The sequence below is a fragment of the Lagenorhynchus albirostris genome, chromosome 12, assembly GCF_949774975.1.
Source record: "Lagenorhynchus albirostris chromosome 12, mLagAlb1.1, whole genome shotgun sequence".
Taxonomy (NCBI): domain Eukaryota; kingdom Metazoa; phylum Chordata; class Mammalia; order Artiodactyla; family Delphinidae; genus Lagenorhynchus; species Lagenorhynchus albirostris.
This window is the reverse complement of record NC_083106.1, coordinates 26,177,810-26,194,134: the sequence shown is the minus strand read 5'-3', so window position 1 is coordinate 26,194,134 and position 16,325 is coordinate 26,177,810. Positions and strand designations below refer to the sequence as shown.

Genomic DNA, 16,325 nt, shown 5'->3' with positions numbered 1-16,325 from the left:
ATATCTATTCTTTTTCAAATTCTTTTCCCATTTAGGTTATTACAGAACATTGAGCAGTGTTCAATAGATCGGGATAGATCGGGAGTTGGGGATTGACATGTACACATTGCTATATTTAAACTAGATAACCAATAAAGAATTACTGTATAGCACAGGGAACTGCTCAATATTCTATGACTGATGTTTTTTTGCAAAAACTCTTATATAGCCTGGCTCTTCTCTTACCTCTTCGGAACAGTCTATCAGAGTTACGTGAGAGGCTGCCTCCTGGTCTTCAGTCCTCAGAAGGTCTGCCGAGTAAAATATAATTCTCACCCTTTAGGTTGTGCAGTTTTTTTCACTAGACAGTCCATACATCCCTTTGTTAGTCAAATGCTGCTAAATTCTTTTAAAAGCACAAAATTGACAAATTTAATGAAGATCCAATATCCCATGCCTCCTTTTGGGGGGGGTTGGGATTAAAATTCCCACTGATTTTTTTTCCCCTCTCACATCAAATGTTCTGAAGCGTCTGCATTTCAGATTGGAGAAGAATGCACTCGAGGAGAAGGAAGAATATGTAAACTATCTTAACTCTATGAGACCTCTAAAAGCAGTGGCTAATTCATACGTCCCACAAAAGTCAGTTCCAGGGACAGGCAAATGGCAGATGGTAGCTATCCCCAGCAGCGTTCATTGTCTCAGTGGCCTGGGCGTGAAAACACAAACACCAGACGATGGACATATGGCTTAATACCACTTAATACCAAATACCACTTAATCTAGAGAACGACGGATTGAGATGTCAAAAAGAAATCTGTTGAGGAAGTAAGGGAGAAAGTACCTCGTCTGTTTCCAAATTTAGCAAAGTGCCAGAGACAGGGTTTTAGGGAAACCCATGAAGAGGCAGCCTTGCCTGAGGACAGAAGGAGACTCCTTCAACCGGCACCAACACAACGTAACCCCTCCCGGAAGGGAGCCTTGGATGAAGCAATGCTTTCAGAGCCTTAACCTGCCATCTTTACTGGCATTCAGAAATGAAAACCACCTGGAAGATTTGTTGCAGTCTAAAACTAGTAAAGTACAAAAGAAATCTTGTGGCTGCCACAGGCAAAGGAATCTGGAGGAAAATCAGTGATAAACATGAATGTTTATCCAGGATTTACAGTGAGAGCCAAGATTGCCTTCAAGGATCTGTCACTGAAGATCCTGAAGACCTTTAGAGGAAAGGTGGAAGGTGGTCAAAACTAAGCACAGGGGAGTCCAACACCCTCAAAGGGAAGATACACGACCATCTAAGAGTCATCCAGCCACTCTGCAGAGGCAGTGAGTTCCAGGAAATAACATTTTGGAGAGGTTCAGTTTTCTTTAAAGGATTCGTATCACTTTGCTCTTAATAATGCCAACTTTTGGTTGCTGTTCGACTAAAAAAGTTTTAAAGCATTAAGTTTAGAAAAAATAATTCATCACCTGTCATTTCAGTTGTTCTAGTTTGGATAAGATTGGTGCTTCATAAAGTTAATCTAAGTATAGTTAAGACAGTTATATATTTTCGAGTGAGTGAAAAGAGCAAGTTATAAAAGTTCAGTAGGATTCCTCTTTTGAGGAAAAATAGATACATAAATGTATTGAAAGTGTCTGGAAAATTCTACACCAGGGTTTATCAATGTGGGCTCTATTGACATTTTTGGCCAGATAACTCTTTGCTGTGGGGGGCTACCCTGGGCATCGAAGGATGTGGAAGAGTCTTGGCCTCTCCCCACTAGATGCCAGCAGCACCCTCTCCCTAGAGTTGCGACAACCAAAAATGTCTCCAGATATCGCCAGGTGTCCCATCGGGGACAAAATCACCCCCAGCTGAGAATCATTTCCCTACCCTAAGATGTGTACAGTGGTTAAATCTGGGTGGGAGTATTACAGGTAATTTTAATTTTCCCCCCTTTATCTCTAGTTAGTTTGTAATGAGTATGTGTACATTCTTTTATGTGTACATTTATCTTCTACAGAAAAAAATAAAATCTAGTCTTAAAATACCCACAACCATTGCACTATTTATTTATTTATTAGATTTTAAAATGTTCTAAGCTTATTGGCTGAACTGCAACTAGCCAATAGGCTCCTTGAAACTAAGCAGTAATATATCTTGCTGGTAATTTGTCTGTAGTCACACTCTTCTTTTTTACATTTAAAAAATGTTTATTTATGTTTTAATTTAATTTTTATTTCATATTGGGGTATAGTTGATTTAGACTGTTGTGTTAGCTTCAGGTGTACAGCAAAGTAATTCAGTTATACATATACATATGATTTCTTTTTCAGATTCTTACCCCATATAGGTTATAGAATATTGAGTACAGTTCCCTGTGCTATATAGTAGGTCCTTGTTGATTATCTATTTTATATATAGTAGTGTGTATCTGTTAATCCCAAACTCCTAATTTATTGCATTATTTATTAAAAAATTATAGGCATATGTTCTTGAGCAAAGTCTTTGAAAAACCGTGGATAGAAGATTTATGGAAGATATAATGTGGGAACCACAAAGGAAATAGAAAAAGTTCTTTCCAAGGTAATTTAGCAAAAATTCATCTCAAGATGTGGGATGGCAGTGTGTGGGCCAGAAAGAACTTGATTTATGACCCAGGTGCACTGATCCATACTGGTGAAGCCCTCTATTTGATGTTCTCATTAGATTTACCATGCTGCGCTGACTTGCACTCCGGGCTGTACAAATAGTTTTTCCCTGCACTGATTTCCTTTGAGGTGAACTCAGCCTGGGGGCACCCGATCTTCCCCATGTTGTAGGTTGAGGGGACAAATGTCCCTCTTCTACTTCATTCCCATGTGCAGGATGTGGCACTAGGTTTCATTCACTTTGTAGCAGGGGGTATTTTTATTCACCCAGTTGTTTAGAATTTATGGGGTACGGACATAGGGCCACTAGCAGACATTTTCATGTGGAAAAATCACCTAATGTGGAAGAGGTATGTAAAACCCTAAAACTGATGAACAGCTAGTGGAAGGATGAAGGTGCTGGTCAAAGATTCTGAAACCTCAACTTCCCAGCTCCACTGCGACCTCAGGCCTAGGGATGGAATCTAACGAGGCCCCAGAGGATGACTTCTCGGAGCTGCTGAGGCTCGGGCCACAGAGGTGACAGGAAGCACGATGATTGTTGCTCATAAAGGTAGACTGCATCGAAGACTGTGTCACTTTCCCCCACAAGACATACCTACTGTACACTCACATTTGAATATATATATATCTGCCTGCATTATGTATGTTGCAAAGTACTAAAGAAACAAAATTTTACAAAGGCTCAATACTTCTGATATGCTTAGAATGATAAGAGATGTGAAAGCAACTCAGAATTAGATTCCCTTTTACAAAACCACAGATGGATTTCAATCTGAAGGCATAAAGTAGGAAGCAAATTACTCTTGTACTTTTCGGTAAGAGAAACAAAGAGAGGCAAACTCTGCCTTTGAATCAAAATAGTCATATGTCTAAATGGCTTCTTTTCCTGGTGTTAAGCACAACGATAACAAACACCTAACACTCGTTATGTGCCAGGCACCGTTCTAAATGCCTTCTACGTTCTAACGCTTTTTCATCCTCAAAGTAACCCTAAGGTTGTTGTTATCCTCCCTACAATGAGGACATTGTAGGACATAGTAGATGCTCAGTAAGTATTTTGTGAATGAAATGAATAAGCCAAACAATCATCAATCATTTTATTTTCTTTTTGCTCTTAATAGCAACTCATTCTTTCCCACTCCTGAATTTCCTTTATAGTAATAATAAATTTGTTCTTCAAAACTGGCTGTTTTGAAGCAAATGGTGAAGGAGATGGGAATAGTTAGTGGAAATTAGCTAGGGTAGTATTGTTTTATGATATACGTTCGTTCCCACAGTAAATTATGTCAAAATTTTAATACACTCTCTCTTACATATTTATTTAATAATAAATTTGTTCTTCAAAATTAGCAGAATTATTTTTACGAAGATTGAGAAGAACAGAACACTCTGGTTAATAGAATTATGCTCTAAATTAAATCACTAGATCAGAAGCTGTTTGGATTTGTGGACAATCTGAAAAGACCATGACTTCAGAATCCATCTCTCTTACCAGGGTTGTCTGTCTGTGCCAAGAATATAAATGAGAAAATACGGATGATATCTGTTTTTCTGAAAGAGTATCAATGGATCATGAGCTCATGATTAAAGCAAACATATGCTAAGGTAAATCATACGAAATTGCTGTCTCTACAGGTCAAAAACAGTCAAATATCAACAATTTTATATGGCTCAACTTAACAGATTCTGTCATATTTTAATACAATGTGACTATCGAATTTAATTTTCTAAGCAAATGAAGAAGGAGATGGGAATGATTACTGGAATTTAACTAGGGTGATATTGTTTTATGATATACTTTCATTCCCACAGTAAATTATGTCAAATACACTCTCCCTTACATATAAACTCAACTTATTTCTTTTGTATGTCTATATTTATTGATTTTAAGGTTATGTAGATATGGGATATTCATTCACACATATTCCAAGGAATCTCTAAGGCACTGCTCATTCAAATAGAATATTTAATATTATAATAGTAACAGTGATTCAGCTACTAAACATGTTCTAGTTTATAGATTATCTAAATATCTTTTGAAAAACACATTTCCAGAAATAAATGTACTGTTCTATTATAAAATGTGGCATTTTTTTTTCAGGTTAATTCCCTACTAAAAAGCCTCTGCTAGTTATTGAGAGGACATTTTAAAATTTATTTATTTATTTTTGGCTGCCTTGGGTCTTTGTTGCTGCGTGCGGGCTTTCTCTAGCTGCAGCGAGCGGGGGCTACACTTGGTTGTGGTGCGCACGCCTCTCATTGTGGTGACATCTCTTGTTGCGGAGCACAGGCTCTAGGCACACAAGCTTCAGTAGTTGTGGCTCGCAGGCTCTAGAGCGCAGGCTCAGTAGTTGTGGTGCAGGGGCTTAGTTGCTCCGTGGCATGTGGGATCTTCCCGGACCAGGGCTCGAACCTGTGTCCCCTGAATTGGCAGGCGGATTCCCAACCACTATGCCACCAGGGAAGGCGAGAGGACATTTTCTGACTATAAACTAATAAAAACAATTTATGTTTACACTCGAGAACTTCTCCTAAAGTATTAATATGGCCACTTAAAGTAGCCCAAAGCATATGACATCAAGATCTGTGCCTGATTTATTCACTCTGAACATGGATTATTATGATTGAACAGTAGGTTAGGTCTTTAAATGTGACCACTTCCCACCCACTTAGTGGTATTTGCATGTTTTAAGTATCTCGTCATTCTGGCAATAAACCAAATTCTAAAAAAGTAGCACTTATACAATGAATGGTCTTCATGAAGTATTTTTTACAGTGCTATACGCTTGGTAAGGGCCCAGAAAATAATTGTGCAAGTGCTTGTTAGAAAATCATAAATAAAGAGGCCACAGTACACCCACCTGAATAAGTTCTGCATCCAAGTTGGCCAACATTTTTGAATACTTACTGGGTACAAAGAGGGTCAGCCACTGCACTCTGGGCGCCCACCGTCAGTGCGGGAGACCCACACGCACAACCCAGCACCCACAGGAGGCGGAATGAAACAAGCACTATGAAAATAGAAGGAATAAGTAATTCTCACTGACTCAGAAATCCGAGTAAACTTCTGGCTCCGGTACTTTATTATTCGGTCACTTATCTGTTTGCACTCACGTGTTTTGTAACAGTAGAGGTCTGGCAAAGGGACGTTTGAGTGTTAGTCTTCCATTTGTACATATAATCCCCATTCCTCCATAAACTGCATGAGATAGGCTTCATGTTCCTCCAGTGTCTTGTCTGGAGCCCGATCCTGGTAGAGTCTAGATAAGAGGCCCTCGTCCTCGAGTCCCTCAGACTCAGGATGCTTACATCTCTCTGAGTCATGTTCAAAGCTGGATAATGAAGGTATACACAGCCTGCCAGTCCGAGGGTCCCAATCGACCAGTGTGGTTGATGGTTCTGCCTCTGGCCCCTCCTCTGTGTCCACATGCCCCTGCGGCAGGTGGTCCAAGTCTCTGAGCTGAGGGGTATATGAATATGGTAGTGTTTGTGGACCCAAGTCTGCTAAAGTTGCCTGTTGCTCAGATAACTTTCCTTGTAGGGACACTTCCTCCTGCAAATTGAACTCCTGGTCTCCAGGCCCCACAGAAATGTCGCTAGTTCTTACATCACATTCATATTCGATGACTGTTTTATCTGTGGGCATTGTCCTGCTGGGTGGCTCTTGCTGGCTTAAGGAAGTCCCTTGGGTGCTTTTCTCAGGGTCATACACAATGTCCACCACATGTGAAGCATATCCCAGGTGTTTCACCTCCACTTCCTCCTGATGGGGCTCCTGGTCCTTGCTGGGCTCATTCAGGTCTGAGGCATCATTGCTTTTTTCCATTACACTTATATCCTTATGAGAAGTTTTAGAATCCTCCAAAATATTGAGAGTGATAAAGTTAATCACAACTTTTTCAGCAGGTACAAAGACTCTTTTGTCAAATTCATTTCCATAAATCAAAATCTATAAAGAGAGAAGAGAATAGTTTTCATCTTTTCACTTTAGAGAGACATTAAAAACAGCTGTTAGATAGTTAGAGAAAAGCAAATCATTAGAGAAATGCAAATCATTAGAGAAATGCAAATCAAAACTACATTAGAGAAATGCAAATCAAAACTACAATGAGGTATCACCTCACACCAGGCAGAATGGCCATCAACAAAAAATCTACAAACAATAAATGCTGGAGAGGGTGTGGAGAAAAGGGAACCCTATGCACTGTTGGTGAGAATGTAAATTGATACAACCACTATGGAGACCAGTATGGAGGTTCCTTAAAAACTAAAAATAGAACTACCATATGACCCAGCAATCCCACTACTGGGCATATACCCAGAGAAAACCATAATTCAAAAAGAGTCATCTACAACAATGTTCATTGCAGCTCTATTTACAATAGCCAGGACATGGAAGCAACCTAAATGCCTGTCGACAGATGAATGGATAAAGAAGATGTGGCACATATATACAATGGAATATCACTCAGCCATAAAAAGAAACGAAATTGAGTTATTTGTAGTGAGGTGGATGGACCTAGAGTCTGTCATACAGAGTGAAGTAAGTCAGAAAGAGAAAAACAAATACCGTATGCTAACACACATATATGGAATCTAAAAAAAAAAATGGTTCTGAAGAACCTACGGGCAGGACAGGAATAAAGACGCAGATGTAGAGAATGGACTTGAGGACATGGGGAGGGGGAAGGGTAAGCTGGGACGCAGTGAGAGAGTGGCATGGACATATATACACTACCAAACGTAAAACTGATAGCTAGTGGGAAGCAGCCACATAGCACAGGGAGATCAGCTCGGTGCTTTGTGACAACCTAGAGGGGTGGGATGGGGAGAGTGGGTGGGAGACGCAAGAGGGAGGGGATATGGGGATATATGTATATGTATAGCTGATTCGCTTTGTTACAGAGCAGAAACCGACACACCATTGTAGGGCAATTGTGCTCCAATAAAGATATTATAAAAACAAACAAACAAATAAAACCAGCTGTTGGTTAGAATTTATACCGTCCCCAGATAGTTGTAAAGGCCTATTCTTACCAACTCATGGAAGTGAAAGTTACGTTTGGAATACGCGGGAAAACTCCCTCACCTTGAGGCAAGAGACCCAAGATGCACGAAAGGCATATGGCAGTGAAGAGTGGTTCCCTGGGCGGTCCTGATCCAGTCCAAGGATCGGGTGTGACCGCCTCTTCCTCTAACTGGCTGAGGGAATTCAGGGGGCTTATTTAATTTCTTGAGCCTCCTTTTTTGAATTCTGTAAAATCAGAATTTCTGCTGTGTCAGGAATGGTGAAGACTGAGAGTTTTTGAAATTGCTTTATTAATTACAGTGTACTATGTGTTTATCAATAAGCCATCCTCTGGGCTACCAGCTCTTTTTTGCATATACGCTGGACAGGAAATGTGGCAGGGCATGAAAACTAGTGTAAAAAGAGAAATAAGCACATGAATAGAGACGGTTTTACTTACTTCCCCCATACACCAAACTAATCATGCTATAATAGGGCCCAAAATGGAAATTCACCTGCCAATTTACAGCAGAGAGAGAAACTCTAAATCATGTCAGGAAAACTTGTTTAAGATTAAAGTTTTGCTGGCAATACATGGAAGGTGCCTGTTTAGGTTGTCAATGATGAGTTATGTTACAATCCTCATCATCCACCCTATGATGTGATTTCATTTAACTACAAAATAGGAACTTCAGCATCTTTCTTTTACAAAAATGTGGGTTTCAGAAAGTCACAGGCTGTCAGTTCTCCTGTGCTTTTTCCTCCTAGGAAAGGTCTCCCTACGTCATTGAAAAGCTAACTCTGAAACCTAAATGAAGGCAGAATAATAGAAACATTTAAAAACAGAACTAACAGGAATGCATGTATGTATCGTGTACACGTGAACACGTATTTTGATAATTCCCAAAGAAACAGTTTTTGATTGTTAAAATATGCTCAGCCTTGGGAAACCTCCAGTACATGGTCCAGAAGCATAAGGTTTGTTCCTTCTTTTACTTTCTTGCTTCTCCTTGCTGTGAATGATTAAGCCCTGGCCGCTTTCCCCCTAAACGTGTTTCCATTCCGTGTCTGTCTCCAGCCCTATATCCCCCTCTCCTCTTTTAGACTCTCATCTTCTCTCTCCTGGACAACTCCCACAGTCTCCTAGCTGGGTTTGTTTGTTTGTTTGTTTGTTTGTTTCTAGTCTTCCTCCCCCTGAAGTTGTCTTTAACACTATCCAGTTGTATCTAAAACTCAATCTTGACCATAATGATCCTAGCTCAAAACCCTACAGAGTTTTGCAAACACAATGAAGTCCAAGGTCCTTAGAATAGCTCCCCAATTCTCCCATTATCTGGCCTTACCCCCTCACCCTCCAGTCTCTTCTTTCATAGCTTCTCATCAGGAACCTCATGGTTTTGCAATATTATATGTTTTCCCAAACATCCTCCTACCTTTGCCCCTGCTGTTTCTTCCGCTTGAGGTAGGTGCCCTAACTCTTACTGAACTTTCACGACCAAGCCCAAGCATGAAACTTCCGATCCTCCACGTAGGGTGGCAGCACCCTTCCTGTACCCGCAAGAGTCCCTAGAACCCACTTTCATCTTAGTCTTCACATATCCTTTAAAACTTCTAGTCCCCAACTAGACTTAAGCCTTCGGAGGGGCATGGGTCATGACAATTTATCTGTGTACCTCAAGACCTAGTCTGATCTGTTCCATAAATATAAAATCTTTGTCAAAAGGTAAGGAATCTTTCTCTTTGGTTATGGTACTGAGTTTGTCTAGTACAGAAAGTGTTTTTAATTCATCAACTCTTTTAACTTGAAACTCACTCTGCCCATAAAAGGAACGGTATCTGTTCTAGAACCTCCTTTTCTATCTTCCTGGGTGTGTTATAAAGCCTCCTACCACTCTAGGCACTCACCAGATTTGCTGGGTGTTTCTCTTTGCCGACGTAGGTATATCTGTACATGGAGTAGCACATCACAGAAAAAATAAACACAGTAACAGATATGGGCAGAACATAGCAGAAGATGATTTTAACCTTCAGTGTTGATGTTTGATCTGTAAAAAGAAAAGTAGGGTGGGGTAGACAGCTGTGATTTGGTGTGGTGGGAAAACACTGGTAACGTCAAGAAGCTTTGGAGAGATCAGTTACTTTTAGGAATTCAGTTTTCTCATTTATACATTGAGAAGCTTGAGCTAAATGTTAGAAGGGATCTCAGAATTCTTACTCTCTCTGACAATAGATGGGCTTAAGGAATCATCGGGACTTGTCTCCAACCTTTACAGCAAGGATGCCTTAACAACCCAGGTCAGCAGATATTCCAGCATTTTATATCTGGCTATGAGATTCACACCGGTTCTTCTATTTGCAGAAAAGTGTGCCTGATACTCAAGTAACTCACAGCGCTTCAAACCAAACAACAAAACCTTCTTGTGAAGATCCCATTAAGCTGCCCCACGTTTCCATGCCCCTCATTTGACTCAATCTTTTCCACATATTCAGGACCTTGCCACGAATGTATGGCGTCATCTTCTGTGTGACAAACAGAATCATCCTTACACAGCTGGCCAGGCTTTCTAGTAGGTCTGGAGCTTGGGGATGTGTGGAGAGGCAGCTGAGCTGGTGTGTGCTGAGAATGGCAGTAACTCCCTCCCTGGTCCTGCTGTGCCGTAGGTTCATGATGAGTTTAAAAGTCCATAGAGAAATGAAAAGATCTGGTGAGTAGTTTTAAGAAAAGTAGCCCTGGATCACCATGGATCAGACTATATGCTTGATAGATAGGACTCATTGTGACTAATTTATATTTGTTAAGCTCCTGTGGAGTACTTGTAAATTGTGAAGGTTAAATTTATGTGTCCATCTGGCTAGGCCACAGTACCCAGTTATTTGGTCCAACATTATTCTAGATGTTTCTGTGAAAGCATTTTTTAGATGAGATTAGCATTTACATTAGTAGACATGAGTAAAGCAGATTGCCCTCTATGATGAGGGTGAGCCTCATCCAATCAGTTGAAGGCTTTGACAGAAAAAAGACTGATCATGTCCCAGAAGAGTGAATTCTGCCAGCTGATCACCTTCAGATAAGAACTGCACCATAAATTCTTCCTTAGGTCTCCAGCCTTGCAGATTTTAACTTACCAACCTCCAAAATCATGTGAGCCAGGTCCTTAAAATAAGTCTCTATCTCCATCTTGATGTGTGTGTGTGTGTGTGTGTGTGTGTGTGTGTGTGTGTGTACATTTATACATAAAGATTACGTATATTGTGTTCTATAGAGAACCCTGACTACTACAGCATTTAGCACAAATGACAGAAGTTCTAGGGCATTCCTTACGTGCTAATACAATCAGCAGGAGTGTCGTGGGAGTATTCTAACCCATTGCAGACGTTGGGTACTCCTGATGCCTAGTCCTGGGAGAGAGCAGCTAAGTTACTGTCTGGTCAACTGTCTAGTTAAAGAGTGGAAGCAGAAGCATCATGGACTTCTGGTCAACAATAGCCAGTGGGAAAAGCCCAGGTATGGGGGTCCAACTGCAGGCTCTTCCATCCCGAAGAGCACATCTGTCAACAGGTTCCACATAGAAAGATGCCAATAATGCAGATGGTGCAGATGGCTGGGCATCACCTGCCCCTACTTCAGGCTACAACTCAGTCCGGTCCTTTTTTTTTTTTTAATTTTTATTGGAGTATAGTTGATTTACAATGTTGCGTTAGTTTCACGTGTACACCAAAGTGATCAGTTATACTTATACATATATCCACTCTTTTTTAGATTCTCTTCACATATAGGTCATTATAGAGTACTGAGTAGAGTTCCCTGTGCTATACAGTAGGTCCCTATTAGTTATCTCTTTTACATATAGTAGTGTGTATATGTCAATCCCAATCAATCCAGTCCTCTTAATACAATCCCTGGCCTCTGGACCAAACTCATCCTGATAAACAGAGCCATGACAACAATGACTGAAGGCACTTAGTATACACCAGCACATGTTTGCAACAACCAACTAATAAACTGTATCTGTATTTTAGGAATTGGGGGATTGTGGAGAGCAGAAATATTTCAAAGAATAGTCCCCAAAGAGGTAATAGTGAGTTTTTGAAAAAGTAGACCCTCATAATGGTGTCTTGGAAAGGTATCTGGGGTGCTCTAACAGCTGGGATATCAAGAAAGGTCAGAACATGAAATGGTACCTTGTTATTACCGTTCCAGGACTAGTGAGAAGGTCGGCTCCTTCTGCTTACTGGGAAGTATTTCATTTAATCTGTACTTTAGTTGCTTTAGCTCTGCCAATGGCTTAAATGACTTCCACTGGGAATTCATTCCTACCATTTGCCCACTGATCAAGCTGTTAGTAAACAGAGCACTTTTCCAAATACAAAAATGATTTCCTCAATCTGCTTTGCTTTGCCTTTTGCTTGCCTTGCATTTTAATTTTATTGATATTTGACATATGGTAGAGAACCTTCATTTTAAAGGGAAGGGTATGATAATGATCGAGATTCAAAAATAAAGCTTTTCACTTCTGATATGTATTCACAAAATTCCCTTTTTAATCCTTAGGACAGTTTCATCTCGAAATGTGGGAGGCTTGAGGGGAGAGGGAAACAGGGGTTCTGTCAGCATTCCTGTCCCATAGCTGGTGACGGAACCAAGTCTTGGGGAAATGATTGTGACGTTTGGAAGGCCAGCACATTTGGAAGAGAGAAACAAGAATGGATGAAGAGCCATTCAATGAAGGTAACCTTTAGGATTTATTTTCAATTTTTAGGTTTTGAGTTCAGGGTCTTACCACCCTTAGGGGAGAACAATTAAACAAACGCCAAGCTCCTATAACTCTAGTCTCCTAACAGGAACAAGAATCTTCAACCACACTTCCTTGGCAGCCAAGTTCAGAAAACACGAGGAGACAAATAAAAGGAAAGAGAGAGAAGCAACTATAAGAGTGAGGGAGTAGTAACTGATTTGCTGATCCCAGGCCCTTGCACAGCCTTGCACAGTGAGTGATATCTGAACACAACCCGCAGCGCCTATAATTTGTATTCCCGAGGGGGAGCAAAAGACTCTGTCGTAAGTGTTTTTAGGATACTGCTTTGTTCCTAGGAATAAACTCATGTGATGTTCTTAAAGACCACAGAAGTTCTACTGATCAGAGTGATTATAGTTTTAAAGAAGAAAAACCGTGTGTGTAAAAATTCCTATAATTCTTCTTTCCCAAGATAAAGTCTTGTTGGACTGGTGCTAAGAGTGCCCTAGGAGGTGAAAACACTCCCTACTGTGAGCCAAGTTCAATGGTAGAGTCCCGGGCTGCTCAGTGCATTTCTGGTGGTGGTTGTTTCTGCCTGCACTTCAGCCTGTTTCTGGTAGACACGGATTTTCAAAACCTTGTCTACACCACCATCCTTCCTTCTAGTTTTAGCAGATTTCCTACCTCAGACCAGCTGAGATTCTCAAAGCTTACCTTTCAAAGTACTGACACACTGCTTCTCAGACGGCTGAACAAGGCGAGGAGGGCCTGGGATGAAGGACTCCACGAGGACGCAGTACAGAGTGTCCGGCTCCAGCCAGCTGAATACCAGCGTTCGGTTTGTCACACACTGGGACCACTAGGATAGGGAATTGCGAAGAGCAGTTAGAGCCAGAGGTTTCCAGCACCACCCCAGACAAGTAACTTTAGAAGGAAACAGAAGACTGAGGTACCAGTAAGTCCTTTACTATCACTAAGAGCTTATTTTTTTAGCAACAACTTTAAAATATCCTTTTCCTTTAGCTTGGCAGTCCCAGTTAGGGACTGGGCAAATTGTGGGAACAATTCTAAATAATGACATAAGGAGGGATTTCTTCTTCCACTTTGTCCTGGGTTCTTGCTGATATGTTTTTCTTTCTTGGAGAGTGACTGACAGATGTTAAGCAAGTAAAAACTCTCCATCAAAGTGAGGTGGACAATTGCTCTACCCACCCACAGCAACATCATAGCAGAGTCTTTCTGTAAAGGAAATCTGAAGGCAGTTTTTAAAACTTCTACACATCAGCTTCAACTGTATCTTGTATGGCAACACTTTTGAATGTCACACCTTCCCAGATTCACATGCCGAGAATTTAAGCATCAGGGCTGTGTGTTCCAGCATTAGCTGCAAAAAGTGACACAAATGATAGGTCCCCATTCCATTTCAGGCTTACCGTTCTGTTTGATTTAGTATTATGTATGGACACATTATACTTCAGATTAGAGTATATTTGTTCCAGGGAAATAGAGCTTTCTTCTGGGTTTTTCTTCCACTTCTTTGGAGCCGTCAGAACAATAGATATGGATTTCTCATCAGTAGTCAAAGCAACCTCTGGTGGGCCAATTTGTGCTTAAAGGGGAGGGGAGAGGGAATGATCATGTTCAGATGTAGAAATCACCTCGGATGAAACAATATAATCCTACTGGGATCAAAGCTCTAAAGCCCACCCTCTTATCTGAGATGCCTCAGAATGCTCTAGGTGGGCCCAAGTGATACCGAATCTTGAAACAATCATGTCACACACTGATAGAACGTTAAAGCAGCAAATTTACTTAGTCACATGTAGTTCCTAGTCACATGGCTAAACAGTACTAGATGACGGTAAATATAATTAAAAGTGTTTGCATGGGCTTCCCTGGTGGCGCAGTGGTTGAGAGTCCGCCTGCCGATGCAGGGGACACGGGTTCGTGCCCCGGTCCGGGAAGATCCCACATGCCGCGGAGCGGCTGGGCCCGTGAGCCATGGCCGCTAAGCCTGTGCATCCAGAGCCTGTGCTCCACAACGGGAGAGCCCACAGCAGTGAGAGGCCCATGTACCGCAAAAAAAAAAAAAAAAGGGTGTGCAACACTCCTGGGACCTGAAACGTTGGTGATAAATAACATTAAGAGGATTTGATGTGTTTGTAAAAATCAGAAATGGAGAAATGAAGCGCTGCTAAAGACCTCTGGGGAAGTAAACTTTGGAGAATGATCTAGAACAGAGATTAGCAAACTTTTACCATAAAGGTACTGACGTAAGTATTTTAGGCTTTGCAGGCCATGTGATCTCTGTCGCAACTATTATTTACATAAATGTAAAAACCATTCTTAGCTCTTGTCTTGTACAAAAACAGAAAGGGGAGGGGGTGCTGCATTTAGTCCGAGGCCATAGTTTGCTGACTTCTGATCCAGAAAGGCAGCAAGGGAAAGGCTCCAGCTCCAGAACTCAGGGAGTGCTTGTAAATTTCATCATGGCAGCTCTGAGTGGGTCCTCTATGGCCAAATCAGTCACAGATCAGGGATGGAAAATTTTCAAAGGAAATACCAGGAAGATGTTGCCTTAATTCTGAGTTACATCTAGAAATTATGTAATAACTCTACCAAGTTTGTAACAAGAAGAGACTTAGTTTGGTGATCAGAACAATCTTCAATCAACCTGCGGGCATATGTCAAATAGTTTATAAACCCACAACATGAAAATAAATCTGTCAGTTGTTCCTCAAATTATATAATCTCAACTAAACAATAAAACAAAATCAAAATTTGATAATATTGGCATCTAGGGCTTCCCTGGTGGCGCAGTGGTTGAGAGTCCGCCTGCCGATGCAGGGGACACGGGTTCGTGCCCTGGTCCGGGAAGATCCCACATGCCGCGGAGCGGCTGGGCCCGTGAGCCATGGCCGCTGAGCCTGCGCGTCCGGAGCCTGTGCTCTGCACAGGAGAGGCCACAACAGTGAAAGGCCCGTGTACCGCAAAAAAAGAAAAAAAAAATTATTGGCATCTAGCGTCAATTCTGGATCCGGGAGCAATCTTAGAGACACTTGGCCAAAATTTTCATTCTAAAGATGAGACTCTGAGATGCAGCAAGGTGAAGTACCTTGGGCTGGTCACTTCACCTGATCGACAGAGTGCAGAGCGCTGGCCTCGACAAGGCTGTCTATGAGGCAGAGACTGTTACATTAGGGGGTCAGATGAACTTGATATTGATACATGTTTAACAAACAATTGTGTTACTTACTTTCTAAAAGAGGATAGAATCGTCCAGTTTCTGCCCATTTAGAACAATTCGTTCCCCAGATGGCCTTAGCTTTGGCATAATATTGACGTTCGTAGTCAGAAGTTTCAGCAGAGAGATCACAGTAGGTCCTACTGATATTTCTGCATTCGGATTTATTCAGCCATTTCTTTTGCCCATATCTGCTGAGAAGGAAACTGTGAATTAACAATGAGGTGCTCTCTATGCTTCACAGTAGGAAAAAAAAAAAAAAACAGTCATTATATAAAACTGAATGGAACTTAAGACCTTCTCTTCAGAACAACAAAAGTGCTTGTCATTGAGATAAAAAAGAATCTAATTTTGCTGCTGGCAAATTTTTTCATTAGCTGTCAGGAACATGAGTCAGAGTTTCTATAATCACCTTTCTTTTCTGTGAATTATAATGTGGACAGTACATTTTGAAAGCATGTATTTTATTATTAGGCTTGGCCTACAGTAAACATTTTACAGATTGTGTGATCAATTCTTTTATGTAAATTTTTAGCCCACATGCATACCAAGGTCAATTTGATGCGTCTTTTTTTTTTGGATGGATTGTTTTAAGAAAAATTAGTCATTTTTTTCTTGGAAATTCTTCTTGACATTCTCATAAAATTTAAAAATATACTTGCCCTCAAGGGTTCTGGGGAAAATTCACTAGGTTGGAGTGCATTCCGAAATCAGCATTTTC

General features: G+C 40.9%; 1 protein-coding gene across 11 annotated transcripts in view; it reads right to left on the bottom strand.

Annotated features, from left to right (window-relative positions):
• The window catches only part of IL20RA (interleukin 20 receptor subunit alpha), a 55,107-nt gene that overhangs the window by 14,491 nt on the left and 24,291 nt on the right, over positions 1-16,325 (bottom strand). For 2 of the 11 annotated variants that reach the window (XM_060167552.1, XM_060167551.1), the window contains exons 3-7: positions 15,617-15,795; positions 13,794-13,969; positions 13,075-13,219; positions 9,530-9,669; positions 5,671-6,565 (exon numbers count right to left, since the gene is read on the bottom strand). In XM_060167552.1, the coding sequence (XP_060023535.1) occupies positions 5,774-6,565; positions 9,530-9,669; positions 13,075-13,219; positions 13,794-13,969; positions 15,617-15,795 (1,432 nt within the window). In that variant the 3' untranslated portion in view covers positions 5,671-5,773. The other 9 variants (XM_060167548.1, XM_060167550.1, XR_009543781.1 and 6 more) reach the window with 8 other exon arrangements.